Source organism: Blennius ocellaris (genome assembly GCF_963422515.1).
Source record: "Blennius ocellaris genome assembly, chromosome: 9".
NCBI lineage: Eukaryota > Metazoa > Chordata > Actinopteri > Blenniiformes > Blenniidae > Blennius > Blennius ocellaris.
The window spans coordinates 8,212,717-8,229,512 of NC_137658.1; the positions used below are offsets into that span (position 1 = coordinate 8,212,717).

General features: G+C 42.7%; 1 protein-coding gene across 1 annotated transcript; it reads right to left on the bottom strand.

The window, feature by feature from the left end:
* Positions 1-2,301: 2,301 nt before the first annotated feature.
* Positions 2,302-10,693, bottom strand: wfs1b (Wolfram syndrome 1b (wolframin)). The gene is made up of 10 exons (XM_080502789.1): positions 10,555-10,693; positions 9,264-9,644; positions 8,021-8,097; positions 7,696-7,840; positions 7,426-7,599; positions 7,234-7,314; positions 6,994-7,154; positions 6,364-6,600; positions 6,139-6,257; positions 2,302-5,670 (listed from the first exon to the last, which is right to left on the bottom strand). Exons 2-10 carry the CDS (start codon positions 9,640-9,642, stop codon positions 4,122-4,124), a joined length of 2,922 nt encoding a protein of 973 aa, XP_080358915.1. The 5' UTR covers positions 9,643-9,644; positions 10,555-10,693; the 3' UTR covers positions 2,302-4,121.
* Positions 10,694-16,796: the final 6,103 nt, after the last annotated feature.

The following is a 16,796-nucleotide window of genomic DNA, read 5'->3' on the forward strand; positions in this document are numbered from 1 at the left end:
TTATACGTGTCTCTTTTTTTTTTCTTCTTTCGTCTAATTTTTTTAATTTTCTTTTGCTTCTTCCTCGTCCTGCTCCTCTCCTCTGTGTGATTGAACGGAGCCTATTCTCATCACGTGCCCACTGTTTTGCGTAGCAAAATCCTTTGTGGTTGTCTACCAGCGGCGCTGATGAGAAGTGGGGAGTTTATATAACTGTTTGATTTCACATGAGTTATCCCACTTATGTTCATGTAACTTCATGTCTAGTGATGTTGACGCTGGTAATTTTGATGAAAGGCTTTGTGAGATGTGGAAGGGGTGTCCCTCCCATACACCAAGTGCACCGGACGCCTCTGAGCTCTCCCTGAATCAGGAGAGGTGACCAACCGACTGGGCAATGTTCAGCCAGGTGACGCATATAAACGCAGATGTTACCAGATTGTCACGTCATGGCCTAACGTGCGAACACACACTTGTATCCGCTCCACTCTCCGTCTTCGCAATTGTATCTGCTGAAATTGGGGCCCAAACTCCTCCGATTGTGGTTTCTGCTTCTGGTCCGGGGCTGCATTGTGTGCTACTTCGAAATAAAAATACTCAGATCAAGCAAAAATGGAAAAAAAAAAACGAAATCAAAAAAAAAAATCAAAAAAAAAAAAAATACCTGAAATAATATGTCAACAATCAAGCAAAAAAGATGCTGCATGTCAAACAGATTTAGCCTAGGTGTTTATAAGTCTGAACTGAGACTGACTGACTTGGCTGCCTTCTTAACCATTTAGACCCAGCTGTACAAAGGCTTCAGGGGCCTCGGGGCTCCTTGCAGCACGAGTAACCATAAATGACCGAGCTCTCCTACCTTTATTTGTGTCTTCGGACGCTGAAGCATGTTTACCAGTGTTCGGTTCATACACGTACATTTTGAATGAAGCCGTCCGCGGGTCAGTTTCTACACACTGAAACTGAGAGCCAAGAAGAATGGGGAATGTTTCCAATTATTGCTGTTCCCTAAAAGAAAAAGACAAAAAAATCTAAGGGGCTAAATTGTGTCTGTATATATCAGCTGATTTTTTTTTTTTGGACATGTATGAGGTTTAGTTTGTTTGTTTTTTTTGTAAATGGACTGAACATCATTCTGATGATTATCTCCAAAGCTACAGCAGAGAGATGGTACTTTTATCTTGTCCGCCTTCCTCACTGGTTCCTTTGCTGATGTGCAGAAGATCTTATTTTTTAGAAAACAGCCTATTCTTTTATTTTCCCTTCTGTTTTCTAACATCTGACAGTTGTTTCCGGCATCCTTACCAAACTAACATTAATTCACATATTTTTGTGTTAATGTATGTTGATGACAAACTTGTCAAATGGGCAGGTATAAATAATGTTAATATGGTTTTTTTTTCTGAATAAAATTTCAACGAAATTGCATCCAATGAGCGTACAGTTGTGATTTTTTATTGCAGTGTAATTTTATAGCTGATAATAGGGCCATTATGTTAATTTGCCCTCTTTAAAGCTTCAGTAGGAAAGATTTGTCAAGTTTCAGTTCAAATGGGTCTGAGGTCATGTTGTCTGCAGCGCCACCTACTGTTCATACACATTTGCTACAAGTGGCAATGAAAAGTACCATGGATTTAAGTTTGTAACTTGAGATACCCTGGCATTTAAAACTGCAGAATAATTATCTGGGAATGTATCGATAAAGTGCCTTATTCATTGTCTGAAAGTAAAGCAAGAGAGAAATACACCCCATAATTTGCATTTCAAAGTACTAAGTTCTTTCTATTTCCCTGTCAAATATCTGTTTATTTTAAAAACTTTTTGATTTGTGAGCCATCATGCTATAAAACCTGCCTGCTGAGAAAAGTTACAGCGCCCTGCGTTGATAGGTGGGATAACTTGGTAAAGAAGATGGATGGGTGACAGACTGCACATCATTTTCACAGCAGACAATTTGACTTGTCACAATTCAAAAAGGCAGCAAATCATTGCATTGACTGGCTTTCTTCTGTTCAATAGTCTCAACAATCCGAAGGACAGCGAGCCAGAGCAGCAAAAACCAGCAGCTCCAAACACTGTCAATTATAATCTCCCTAATTTTCATATTTATATTCACGCTGGACTTTTTCTGCAGAGACATTTTAAAGCATCATGTCTGTAAACCCTGCCTTCAACACTGCAAACGTGCAGCATTAGCATAACAAACATTTTATCACAAAAATGTAAGCACCTGTTCCACAAATTGATTTAAAACACATCAAAATACAACAAAAACAGCAGGAGGCCTAAAGTTTCATCAATATTTATAGATCACATTTTGAAAAACAGTAGTGACATCCCATTTCTCAGCACACCATCACTTGCTGACAGCAAATATTGAGTATAATTAAACCCTGCACAGCAGAGAAGGAGACAAACAAGACAGGAGAAAAACACTTGGGGAGGACGAGAGACATGGAAACACACTTCAGAGGCAAACTGGGTTAATTCATCACCAACGTTAGAGGAGTAGTAATGGCAGAGTTATTATCAATTCTATGTGGACAGTGAGTAGCATCACAATGAGGGGAGGGCCAATCCCAGCTGACAGCTTGTGTACAGCACTCAGTCCATGACTGAGAATGTGTTAATTATATTTTCAACAAGCCTTAGTATTATTTTAATAAATCTTGTGACGTCTTTGTGCTTTGGAATTCGAGCTTTTACGTGTTCCTTCTCTTCTTGGACCCAATTTTACTCAAACACAACTGCGTCATCTTTTTCTTCAAACACACATCTGTTGATGACTATTTATTTATGTTTGCCATTATTTTTAGTGACTGTTGCCACCAAATATGATGCAATAACGAAATAATGATGTGAAATATGATTATTCTTAAATCACCCAAAGTGTGGTAAGATTCGACATGACTGGCCATAAGTCGACATGCAGAATAGGAAGGCGTAGTGCATTAAAACATAATTTATTGCAGTGTAGGCAGTGTTTTGCAATGTGAATATTTAGAATCCTGATAACACAACAAAGATAAACTTGCAGTATATTCTCAGTTCAAGTATGGGCTTGGCCTATGTGGAGTTTGCATGTTCTCAGTGTGTGCCTGTACAAGTGTCGTCTTCCACATTCTAAATTAAGTCAGCTGGGGTCGGCTATAGAGATTCCGATCTTAAGTTGGATATGGGATGCAACAAAATAAATCAATTACAAATCACACTGTCGCAAACTGAGCAGACATACAACTAAAACCGCCGCAGTTTTGAATTAACAGGTGATGTTCCTGTAAGTGAAATTGCTGCTGCGATGCTGGTTTTAGGCCGCTGCGTCATCAGCTGTCTGGAAGTCTGCAAATGTCATTAAACAGTGAGATCTTCTCGCTATTGCTGCGAACATTTGTTTGTAGCGTTCATTATACACCGACTGAAATGCTCAACATGAGGGAATTTGTGTGTGTGTGTGTTTTAACAGTGTGACAAGGATTTAAATCCAAGCTTCCAAGCAGCAGATATCCTGAATAAACTGAATCTTTTTTAAAAGGTAAAATATGAACAATTCAATCTGTTTCCTCCCCAAAATCATGTTTGAAATCTAATCTTTTCAAGGCACTTGAAACCACTTCCCAATGACTCACTTCAAATACAATGGAAAATATTTGAGGATTGAAGGGTGAAATAAAAGGAAACCTTTCATGATGTCATTTACATCTATAAGGTCATCTTACTGCTGTAATCCCCGGCCACAGAAAAAGAGCACAGGTTACTCAATACTGAGTTTGGCTTTTGCCACAAAATATCATGACATGGACCGAAGAACGTAAAAATCTGTGCTTGAGCACAGCATCGATACAGTACACAAGAAACAAATTAGTTAATGACTGAATTCACACATTGCAGCTTCAACTGGATGACATTTTAAGAACCAAAAATATACAGAGTTGAGGAGCTTTACATCCAGGTTTTCCATATTTAGTATTCAGCAGTAAATTGAAAAAAAACTGCATCACTGTGCGTTTATCCCATTTGAACACAAATGAATGAGGATCTGTCAGCAAATCGCACAGTAAATAACTACTTAATATTGCAAACACGGGTCATTTCCACCTGAGGGAAGTACCTCCGCCATCATCTCCACCGGCGGCATGTCCTCTTCATCCTCCCTCCAGCGTCACGGTCTCCGTTTCATTCTCCGTCTCCGGGTGCTGCTCCAGCTGGGCGGTCAGGAAAGGGTTGAAGAAGAAGTCGAAGCCGAACTGCAGGGCGCTCTGAGCCGTGTGCCTCCAATCGTGCTCAATCTTGTACTGCCGGCGGCTGGGAACGTTAACGTCGCGGCAGGAGATGCAGTTGATGGCTTTCAGCTCAAACACGGGCCATTTGGAGCCCAGACGCCCCTCCAGGATGGTGCTGAACTCCACCAGGCTGCCGGTGTTCAGGTGCAGGAGCACGGACTTGAACTCGTTGCTGGCGCGCAGGACGATGTCCTTCGTGACGTCTTCGTCCTCTACGATAGTCCCATTTTTGGTCTTCCGCTCCAGCGGCATCCCCATCGTGACTTCAAACTTGTACCGGTCGAAGCGCTTGATGTGACATTTGTGCTTGGCGAGTTTTTTGAGCTTGCAGAGGGGATCTTCCGGAGGCGGCGCCGGGGCAGGCAGGGGCTGCGGCAAGCCCGTGGCGTTTTTCACCGCATCACACAGAGGATACGGCTCGCCGTACAGACACCTCATCCAGTTCCCCACAAACACGGGCAGCAGGTTGATGACTGAATGCGGCCCGTTCTCGATGTCCGTCACGCGGACGTATTTGAAGCGTCCCGTCCAGGTGACGCGGTGCCCCTCCAAATGGGAGCAGAGAATCTGTGTTTGGGCCATGTTGGAGTCTTTCCAGGCGAGGGGGCCGCAGAGGTTGCTGTACTCGGGCCACGTCAGTGTCGAGTTATAGACCTTCATGCCTTCAGACCTGTAGACGTACATCCAGCAGAAGAGCACCACGGCGCTGAGCCACACCAGGATGAGCTTGACGATGCTGCTCCGCGACAACGACCGAAACACCGCGATAGGGTTGAGACTGAAGCGGGTCCAAAGCCTCAGGACCACCGGCACAAAACAAATAGTCAATGTAACCACCATCTTGGTCAGCTCCAGAGTGAGGAACCACTGCAGCAGCTGTATAACGAGCATGGCAGCCAGACCCAATGAGAGTATAGGCAGGGCAAACAGGAAGAGGAAGTAGCCGACGCAGGTGCGGATGAGCCCTATAGCCGAGGCGTTATTGAGAAACACCAGGCAGAGTTCGCACCAGGTGAAGCACACCAGGTAGGGCACCAGGCACAGGTATGTGCCCTTGAAGCCCCTCAGCTGCGCCATGCGGAAGAGAAGGTAGAACAGGTGTCCGTAAAGGAGCCACGGCATCCCCAGGTTCAGAGCCACCACGTCTCCCAGCGGCACAGTGACGAACGTCAACCCAAAGATCCTGAGGAACCACAACGAGTCTGGCAGCAGGTGTGTGAGGGCGCACGCTCCAGACAGGACCTCGGTGGCCAGCGCCTTACGGGCAAAGAGCTGAGCGGAGGCGTGGAGGCTGAGGAAGGCAGTGATGGTGAAGAAGAGAGCGACGGCCGCCAGCTCCGAGCAGGGGATCCAGGACTTATCCGCCACGGGGAAGGAGAACACCACAAAGACCACCGAGAGAAGAAAATACCTGGGAAAACAGAGACACAGGAAGGAAGTTCAGCTTTACGGTTTCTTTTTGATGAGTACAGATTAAATAACAGTTTCTTTCTCATACTAATGAATCATCAAACACCATATTTTTGACTTCTTAAAAAATAAACCTGCAAAAAAGAAGCTACATACGATTGTGAATCATTCATTTTACAATATTTGTCGTGTGTAGCAAATTATTCCACCTCATTATTTAAGGCTTATAAATTTAACAGCTCTTAGTATTTGGGTGAACATTTTTTTTGTATTTATGAGCGAACAGATTAGAAGTGGCAATACCGACATTCTGTCACAGGGTTTGTCTGAAGCTCTTCTGTAACGTTTAACTTATTGCTATTTGATACAAATGATCTTGCGGACAACAATATACGTATAAACTGTGTGTGTTAACTGTCAGCTGAGGCCTCAAAAACACGCTTCTAGAGAGAAACTGAGAATGAGTTACAGGTAAGGCTCCAAGTGGGTCCATCCAAAGTTGGTCTCAGCCTGTTCCAGATCAAGACCAGGTTCAAAGTGAGAGAGCAGGTCTGTCAGAGCACGGAAGTTTTCCCACGCTTTGGAATTCTGTGGAAATATAGATTTATTTAAGCTCTCAATATCTCCTCAACTAGACAACATTCAGGTGAGCAACGTTCAGGTAAGTGTGCGGCGGTGGAGTAGAAAGACAAACCTGAAACACACGAAGTGTGCAGATGACCATCGAGAAGAACGACAGGTAGAAGATCAGCAGTGGGATGACGAAGATGAAGAACTCAATGGTGAGGTTAGAGATGATGAAGAAGAAGATGAGCGCGTTGACGTGGTGGGTGGGGATCAGGGCGCTGAGCCACTGCATGCCAGCTCGTGAAGCCCAGTCGATGAGGTGCTCCTTTATCTCCAGCAAAGCGTACAGGGGGAACTTCAAAAGCTGAGGGAGCCACAAGAAAGGAGGAGGAAAGAATCAAGGTCAGTTACAAGGTACTAAAGTTTGAGAAATATGAGCAACGCAAGTTTATCTATATAGTAGCATTCAGACAGGAGGAAATACATCAGAATGAAACACTGAAGAAACATTCAAATGACATTTTAGAGCATTAAAAACAAAGTCAAAGCAAAACAATTGTTGATACCATTGCAGAAATTGCATTTAAATAGGAAACGCACATTAAAACCAAATCTAAAAGCAGAACAATAAACTGTTAGGAACTGCATTTTCAAAGAAAACAGTTAACAAACATAAAAGATATAGATAAAGATGATGTGAACAATAACTTGTTAAGATCAGGAGTACAGCAAATTAACCCATAAAGAGGTTTCCCACCTTTTGGTGCAGGGGGAGTTCATCTGGATGCTTGACTGGTACTTCACCGTCATCGTCATCGTCATCGCCTCCGGCAGCTGCCATGACTGGAGGCGGTGCGATGCCCTGAGCATACTTTTTAGTCATCTCGACAAAGTCATCAAGACCCACGTGGGAACTGGCTGCAAAGAGGCACAGAAGATGAGCTTATTTCACCATAACTACCATCCATTCATTCGATTCACAATCCTCCGCACGTACCCTCGCTGGTGACCATCGTCTCCAGGACTCGCCGCTGCTTCTTGGCAGAGCTGTTCAGTGGACCACGGGAGATTGGTTTGCCTGTAAATACAAAAAAAGAAAAAAAAGGGGGGGGTTTTTTCCTCATCAAAAATTTAAATATGTCTAATAATGAACAACTGGTCTGAGCATCTGTCCATTTCGCTGCTCTACCTGGCTCTGTGTGGACGCGCTCCACATTCTCCAGCATCTCAGAAACCGCCACTGACTTCTTCTTCTCAGGATTCAACTTCCAGTACATGAGCAGAGCCGCCTTCCTCACTCCCCGCTCGAACCGCGTCTCCGTGCACAGCTTCTTCACCTCCTCAAAGTTCTCCAAAGTGATGCCTTGAAAAGCAAGAGAAGCTCCGTCCCTTAACACTGCGCCACCGCTGCCGTACTGATGAATTCCGATTGAGCGTACTGAGAGGGGCATTTTCATACCTTTCCCGGAGGATAAGCACTGTTGCAGCAGTCTCACAGCATCCTTGCGGCCCTGTTTTGCAGCCTGGATCAACCAAGTGACGGCGGTGCAACTGTTGGGCTCCTCGTCCCTTTCTTCTGCCAGTGCCAGAAAATATCGGCCCATCTGGACACACACAGACTTTTAGACTTGCAAGACAGGCATTACTGTGACTCATCGACCTGTCCTTCCTGTCAAAATGTCACCTTAAGATGACAATTATCATTACTTGGCTGTTCAGCTCAGCCTGTACACCATATGGCCATTGAAGTCAGGGGTTTTTACAATATGCTCACTGCTACTGACCTTGGTTTGAGCTTTTGCATCACCCGACTTTGCTCTCTCCTCCAAATCTTCAAAGCTGACTTCCTCCTCTGGCTCATCTGAAACAAACAGAAAAAAAAAACAACCTTTATGAGACAACTGTCACACCTGATCTCAAATAGATTATGGTCTTCCTATATAATAACAGTATGAGGACTATAGCAAAGTTACATCTTTTTGTAATTATAATTTTTTTCTTTATGGGAATTAACATGAAATGGTAGCTTGTAACTTTTTACGTATTCACAGTTTAAAATAACCTGCACACATGACCCGCACAAACCGAAATAGCCTATGTAAACCAGGCCAGTGTGCCAGTGGGTGACAGGAGTGCTCGCAGCATGAGTCAGACCCGTTCAGAAACAGCTGATACACTCTATTTCTGAAAACCCTTGTTTTAATTACCATTTTCTTTCAGCTAATGACTTCTGAAACCCTGAAAATGCACTTCCCTAGAGGAGGTTCCGTTGAAAATGTGTCACACTTCATGTGTTTAAAAGAAAAAAAGAAAAAAAAAAAAGGAGGGAGGCGGTGACAGGTTTCCCACATTCACGAACGCCCACTCCATGTAAGTAATACTGGTGGGCGTGAGTTTGTGCTCGTCTGTATGAGGAGACGGAGGGAAATGTGACGAGATCTGGCAGCTCTCAATAGATGCTCCTGGGAAGCTGCTCGGCTGCGAGCCCTCTGCATTGGCACGCACAATCACGAAAATAACTGTTTGTTCAGCACAGTCAGCAGCAGCTGGTAGTTTTCTCGATCCCAGTAAACAATCATGCTTACACAGTGACTAGCGATCGACAACCCCCCCCCCCCTTTTTCAATTTTGAAATGTATCAAACTTTATCTGTTTTAGACAGGCTGGACACACAATGTATTATATGTTATATTTTTCAGTTTACTTGAAGTGTAAAATTAAATCACATTTTTTTCAGTGTTGCTCAAATCCCTCCTGCGATGTAACCCTTGCATGCAGCAGCTGGAGGATTGGATAAAAAGACCATAGTGAGGCAAGCTTTTACTTTCCCCTCAGGTCAGCTAAATGGGAGAGGCAACTTTGCATGTTGTGGTACACGTTGTCATGGCGACCCTGGAGTACAGATGGAAAAACCTGGGTCGTGCTGGCTGCACTGATTGCTGAGGCAGTGCAAAGTGAAACCATGCTGTAAGACTTCATTCATACCAAGGAAATGCAGAAGGTCAAAGGTCAGAGTTTCATGCTCACCTGGCTCAGGTGTGGGAGGAGTCTGCGGCACCGCCCCAGCAGCTGAGGATCCAGTTATGGGATTCTCTGTGGCGGCTGCATTGAGTTGAGATCTGCCCGTCTGAGAAAGGCTCCTGAGAGGCTGACGGAGGGGCGAAGCTGTTGGCGTGGAGAGTGAGGAAGAGCGGGAATAAAATCCCGGGGAGGACTGAGGGGAGGTAGTGGAGGGAGAAGATGACGGCGTCGACGGTGGCGTCGGCATTGAGAGTTTGGGCCGAGCCCGTTCTGAGGCTGGTGCCACTGTGGTGGGTGCTGCATTGAGGGACGAGGGGCCCGGCCTCAGGGTGGTGGGAGAAGATGTGGTGCGTTTGGGGACAGATGAATTCCCGCTGGGATCCATGGCTGAAAGAATATGTCAAACAAATCAGTAAAATTTCACACTTTACTGTTGTGATGTGCAGCGAAGAGTAGGACGTCTGACAAAGGCTATCGTTGATTTCATGTGTCACAGGCATAACTTTAAAGTTATACTGTGGTTAGATTACCTGCAGTTATGAAGCTATGTATAGTCAACAAATTATAGCACATAAACTAAATGAACGAGATATGATAAAGCAGTTATCTTACTTATCTATTTGTCATTTTGAATCTTTTTGTGATGGTTTTGCAGAACAAGGTTGTTATATAGTCCTGCCTGTCTTAGTTCCAGCTTTTTGTCAAATCGGGGTCATATTTTGGAATTTGCTTGTGCTTCTCAGAGTATTCAGGTATTTCTATGGAGCTATATTGTATTTTGCTTGTTAGTCGATTTTCAAGGATTCGAGGATTTCAATTAGATTTTTAATCTTTGTGGTCAAGACTCATGCTGGGAAGCCAACAGTGATATTCATGTTGTATAAACAAAATACACGATTCAGAAATCTGCATAAACCCGTTTAAGTAATTTTTGTTCAGTTGATCTATTTTGCCTATTCATGCCATTTGACCCCACAGTTTCTTTTTTTCTGACAGTAAAGCTCACATGTGTTCCGTGGTCTATTTTGGGTCTCATGAAGCGAAACCTGAGCAGCTGTATTGAGAAGAGGTGACATCCTTGGAGGGCAGCAGAGAGGAAACCCCCTCCTGACCACCAACACTCGGCTCCTCTGATCATCAGAACATAATGTACGGATCCAAACACTAGCAGATGTTTCCCACAATCAGAACACTGTTCGATTCGGTTGTCGTTCACATGACACATTTTTCCAGTAGTTGGACTGAGTTGCAGCTAAAGCTAACTCATACTGACATCAAACTTCTGCTGCCCGCTCACCTGTCACACGGTCGATCTGAAATCCGGCCCGGCTTTCGTAGACAGTTCAGTTTCCTCTGTCGCCCTGAGACATTGTTCCTGTTTACCAGAAAGCTGTATCCTGTCCTCTCCTGTCTCTCACTCTGTGGTCAAACTCCGAAAACACACACATCATGCAGGACAGTCTGCCAGCTGCTCCGAGCCTGAGACACGCCTACTTTATTTTCTGGACACTCTCATTGGCTGACGCCGTCGCAACGTTTTGACTCGGGCGAATTGATTGGCCTGAAGAAGAGTGACGTCACCCGCACGTTACCAGTCAAGAGCAATCGAGGATCGGTAAACTTTTTGATCGCTCACAACAAAATTCTGGCTGCGAAGTCAGATTTGGGAGATTATCCAACAAACAATCCAATTTTTTAACAAGGACCTCATAATAGGCTACTTTAATCTGGATAATAACTGATACATGTGTTTCTTTTTGTTTCTTTTCTTCAGCGTGTAATATCAGTTTCGATCCACTAGATGGCAGCATAAAACTTTTTTTTTTAAATAGCTTCTTTTTAAAATGCCACAATCACTGTTTTCATAGTTTTGCAGGCCTTTTATTAGTGTTACTACGATAAACAATAAAGACTATTCGAGCCTTTTAAACGTAGAAAAAGCTTAGAAACTATTTAAATTAAAGTGTTTGCCAAATGTTTGTAATAAGAACAACATTGTAAAAATAGAACTGGTTGCGTCAGTCCATACAGGGAAAAAGAAGGATGGAATATACGCTAGGTGTTTCTTTTTCTTTCTTTCTTTCTTTCTTTCTTTTTTACATTCTGTGTATATCTCTTGTTATCTACTGGTTGCCTTCTTCTTTGCTTTGTTTTGTAATTATAAAAAAAAAACACAGGATGCAAACAAATGAACTGGATTCAATAATCCGATGCTTCTTCCTACTCTTTTTCACGGAAACAAGCAGGCAAGCAAACAACAAACACACAAATTCAATAGAGAAACACTAACTGTGCAAATATGCAATTGTTTTACACAGGCAGACAAGTGTTTTTTTTAGATTTAACACTGTAAGTGGCTTAAATGTGCCAAGTATGCAATCAGATTTACTTTTGTATTCATCAATCATGTATAGTCGCTTTGTTCAAACTCCACAAAATACATTACACAAACAAGGCAATCATGGCATTATTGGTTTTATTGTTTTTAAAGAACAACCTTTTTTTGTTTTATACAAAAGTAGTATTTGTGATCAAAAGCGTGAATAGTATTAGTGGTAATTGAAACCTCCTGCCATAAGCAGCTAAACATACAAAATTAAGAATAATAGTGAGTTCAAATGGGGGACAACCTTTAAAAAAGAAAAAGAAAAAGGAGAGCAGACAAGAACTTTAAAGCCAACAAGACTCAGGGGAGAGATTGAGACTAAGATTCATGTCTGAGAACGAGAGCTTTCTCACTGTGGGAAAAGAAGGAAATTAGGACAGTAATTGCTCAACTGCAGCTGCGTTGAAACTGTTATGTAAATGCATCTCGATTAGTAGATTAAAACAATCCATTTGAGAGGATAAACAAGACTCCTTCAACTAGTTTTGGTCACTCACATGGACACCTTAAATCTATCTGAGGCAATCCGTCTTTTAATGGGCTTAGACACACATGCATTCACAAATGCATCTCATCTAAGTTATGCTGAACAGCTAAGGAGGATATTTGTAATAATCAGCTTGTTATGAGTCCAAATCTTTGATTATGCAAATCCAAGATTAGTCAGGGCCCCAATGCCCCTGTCCCCTCCTGCACAGTCAACACACACATTTCTTTTTTTTTTTTTTTTTTGCCAACTGTTTGGTCTGTATTTTCACAATGGAAAGTGGAAATAAGCTGGGGTGACTGTAGGCTGCCTGTTTTCTCTCACTCTGTATCTCCCTCAAGGATAGAATGACTCAGGTCTCACGTGAGGGAGATTCCCTGTCATCACTTCAGAAACACATGACACAACAATGAATTGTGAGTTGAAAATCCACCCCCCCGTTCTGTGGTAAAGGTATATGCAGTACAGACCACAGGTCCACTTCAGTGGAGCCAGTGACTCACAGAGAAGGAGACACCTGAGGTAGAAAAGAGGTGGTGCGGTCAGTAACCATAGCAACTACAGAGGTTACATCAGAATGGACGTTGACTGCAGTGAAGATGAGTACTCCCAACACGAATGTTACCTGGTGGTTATTCTGACCTTTGAAGCTTCTGCCTGCGAGGGATGCAGTGAGCTGACACTTGGGCCAAATTAAAGATTTCATGGTGTTTCGCGGATTCCCTGGGTCATGCAGTGGTGGAATTGTCCAAGCTGGGTCAATCCCTGTAGAATTTGCATTGTTCAATCTGGGTGTGTGTGTGTGTGTGGATGGGATTTCTCAAGGTACTTCAGTTTCTCTCTAATATCCAACAACATTTGTTTGAGGTTGACTGCATTGGTCTGTCTCTCTCAGTTTGTTCTGCGATGGACTGATGATCTGTTCGTCTCTCTCTTATCTTTTCCCACAATCAGTCTGAATTGACATCAGCACCAAGTTGGATCAGTCAGGATGGACCTCGGAGGGATGTTAGTAACAAAAGAACAAACTTGTTTCCATCCGATCAGTTGCACATTTGAAACCACTAATGACGTAACTTGACGTGTAAAACGACATCCTGTTGTGGTTAAACCAGTGGACATTCCTGCACACTTTCAAAAGAGAGAAAGTGCAACTTCATCTTGGGAAATATTTCTCTCTCTTTTCTTTTTTTTTAGCAACCAGTTCCTCTGTGTATGCTCCTCTGAGTAAAACAGGGAGAAACTAATAACACTGCACATTAAACAGAAGAAATTGGAGTAACTGTAAACAGGGTGACTTTCAGTTACTTTGACATTTCAAATGAATAATGTTAAATCTTTCCAGTTCACTGAAGATTTGTTGATGAAAATACTGTGAATCTAGAAACAAAAACAAACAAACTCTGATGACTCCAGAAAAACCTTCCACTTGAATTCAGTTCACATTGGAAACTGAAAAAGTGACCAACATATGGTGGACTTGCCCGGGCAATAAATGCTAATGTGAACCTTTATGCATTTAGACTAATTCCATTTACTCATACTGCACTGTGGCCACATTTGAATGTTTCTGTTGTGACTGAGGCAGTAAAACTGTACTTGTGGAGCATTCAAAGACTTGGACTGTACATTGGAAAATGTGAGAGTGACTAACAGCCGTTTTTCATGATTCATCTCATACCTCAAACTGGTGCCCCTCCAGAAAAAAAACAAGAAAAAAAACAAACCCTCTTTAACAGAGCAAAGAGACACAACGACACGATTCATATTGTGAATGAAAGTGTTTGGGATGCAAGTGGAACATCGAACTCAAGACTTTTTAGTGACTAACAGCAGTGACTCATGACCAGAAAGCATAATTACCTTCATATGAAAGTGTTCCTCCAGACTGTTGACTTTATATCGTAAAAAAAACAGGTCGTTGTGCTGCAGAAACAGACTGAAAGGTGAATATTGTTTGATTTTATGTCTATTTCTGTGTGCACAGTTTTTTTGTTGTTGTTTTTTTTAAAAATCCTGGATGAACAGAAGGCTAGTTATGGTAATCATTTGATGCTTTGCCCCGTCTGTGAAAATTGAAGGCACTCTCATAAATCTATATGTGCTTAATCTGCCCATGTTAAGCTCATTATGGACATCCTTCATAGATATGCTGAAAACCTAAGATGATTATGCTCAGTTAATCATGAAAGTGACTCCTCACAATACCATGTTTTTCCCGCTGTTGAGCAAAGGGAATGTAAATGTCCTGAATAGACGTGTGTGGATACGTTTTAATATTAGCGCAAGAGAAATGCTTACAGCAATATTGTCACCTGAGTCTAAAAAAACACCTCAAGTCCTTTTATCTGAGGGTGAGACATCACAAGTCTCATCACAAGGTCAGCGTGTGACGCCAAAACAGGGAGATTTCTCACAGTTCCATTCATGCTGTGTTTCTATGAGCTGCGCTCTTATTCCTTCTGGAGTATGGTACCAAATGAACGAAAACACAATGTTGTTTAAAACATGGGAAGAACAACCCAAAAATACATAAAAGAAACAAAAAAAGTAAATAAATCAGCACATTCATACATAATTGCCTGAGTTCATTTTGCAGCAAACCCAAAATACTTCTGTCTTCAATGTGTCTCGGGAGGAAGCAGACGGGAGTGCAGAATAATACCTCAACCTCATTCACAAATGCCCTATGAAAATAAATACGACGCACAGCGGCAATTCTCAACGAGTGAGCAATTAGTCCGGAAGCAGAGTTCATGTACACAATTGAACTCATCCCCTGACTGTTTTCTTTTTGCCTGGGCCACTTCCTGCAGTTTGCTTTGCCCCGCAGCAGTGGACCACATATGTTGCAGCCACGGAGAGCAGGGGCAACGTGTGTGGTGTGGTGCCGCTCATGAATGGCAGACAGGCAGGCACAGTGTGGTGAGGCAGAGACGGGCAGCTGCGTGGAAGTAATGCATCCCTCCAGAAACTAGGCCACACTCACAGCACTTTCATGTTGTCGGATTATTTTACCTACTGTTATGATTTGACGAGTCATATTGTCCTAGATTAAACAATAAATAAATAAATAAATAAACAGTTTGAGGCCAACATCCCTTTAAGGTGAAGCTTTTCACTAGGAATGGAGTATAGTGTTACCGCAAGAGCAACGCTTTAAAAATGGTGACTGTAAAATCATTGTATGTTTTTTTTTTTTTTTTTTTACTGAGAATGTTGTTTACAGTGATGCTCTGCGGGGTACAATGGTAGCAGAATCACCGTTTTTTCTCCTTTACTTTGAAATCTTTTGAGTGTTTTTTTTAAAATGATAGTACATTGCTAACATCATTGAACAATCGGCTTGTTGTTAAGTTTGTGATTGTTCACCAACATTTGTTTTTTCAGTTGAACAACCACAATTCTTTTGTTTTTCATTTATTGTATTGTTATGGTCATGATGTGCTGCGGATTTGCCTACACCCTGTGACTTTCTTTTTAAAGTTAAATTAAGCGTCATGTGACATGTATTGCTTCATCTTCTTTGACACTGGGGGTGAAGACAGAATACACTCTGGACATATCATGAGTCTATCAGGACAAATACAGTGGGACAGACCACTACACTCACATTCACATGCATTTTACATTCTCTAATTAACCTCACGTGCATGGTTTTTTTTTTTTTTTGGGGGGGGGGGGGGGGGGGGGGGGGGTTGAGGGAGGACTACTACTTGGAAGAAGCCAGCCTAGGAACAGGAAGAACATGCAAACACCATATTCAGGTTCACCGGTTAGCCGACATGCATGTTTTTGGACTGTTTTATGGAAACCAGACTCACAGGAGAAAACCTGCAAATACACAGGGAGAACATACAAATTTCACAAATGAGGCAATAGTCCTAGCCACAAGATCGGTGAAATCGAGTTACCTTATTATCAGCAAAGTAACATCAGCATCAAAGCTATGTTGTGCAGTTGGATTTGTGACAACATGCATTTCCATAGCTCATGAAGAGAAACACTGCCAAAAATAGGATTTGATATGTTTTTAACAGTTTTTAAATTCTCGTAAAAAAATGTTTCCTCTTCTTTTTGCATATTTGAGTGCAATGAAATTAATGAGATGCGAACGTGGTTTTGGGAGATTTTACTGCACGAGCAGACGAATATTTCATTGTTGAAGCTGCAATTAAATGTTCAATTAAATGCAGGATTTCTCATAATGTACTTGCAGCTCGTAGCACTAACATACGTTATTTTTCAACCCGGTCGAATGGAGATCACAAAGAGCTGGACGTGTGTGATCTCGAGGATGTTTCAAAGAGAAATGCTGTGGTAGCGCGCGCGTGTGTGGGTCACAGTGCCAGCAGACGACGTAACGTCTCTCTCGCGCGCGCGCTGCTTTTCCACGCAATTATCGGCGCGCGGTGTCATCCTTGAACACGCAGTCAGGTGTCGCGCTTCTATCACGCTGCCGGTGACGCCCACCGGCTTCTTTCTTTTCTTTTTTTTTTTCTCCCTTCTAACGTCCACGTCCGACACCAGCAAGGAAGCGGAGTTATTTATTTATTATCTATTTCCCCCCCTCGTGTGTATGGGAACTGATGACGTAGCGTGCTTGTATGCGCGTGGGCGTGGAAGAAAAATGTCAACGTGCAGCGCGAGAGGAGGAGGAGGAGAA

Bases quoted from the DNA above. Each gene is read 5' to 3' on its own strand.
- wfs1b (XM_080502789.1), bottom strand. From the start codon at position 9,642: ATGGATCCCAGCGGGAATTCATCTGTCCCCAAACGCACCACATCTTCT. The intron at 8,098-9,263 runs GTGAGCATGAAA...TGTTTGTTTCAG, and splicing joins TCCTCCCACACCTGAGCCAG to ATGAGCCAGAGGAGGAAGTC. The intron at 6,601-6,993 runs GTGGGAAACCTC...TGGCTCCCTCAG, and splicing joins AACTCCCCCTGCACCAAAAG to CTTTTGAAGTTCCCCCTGTA.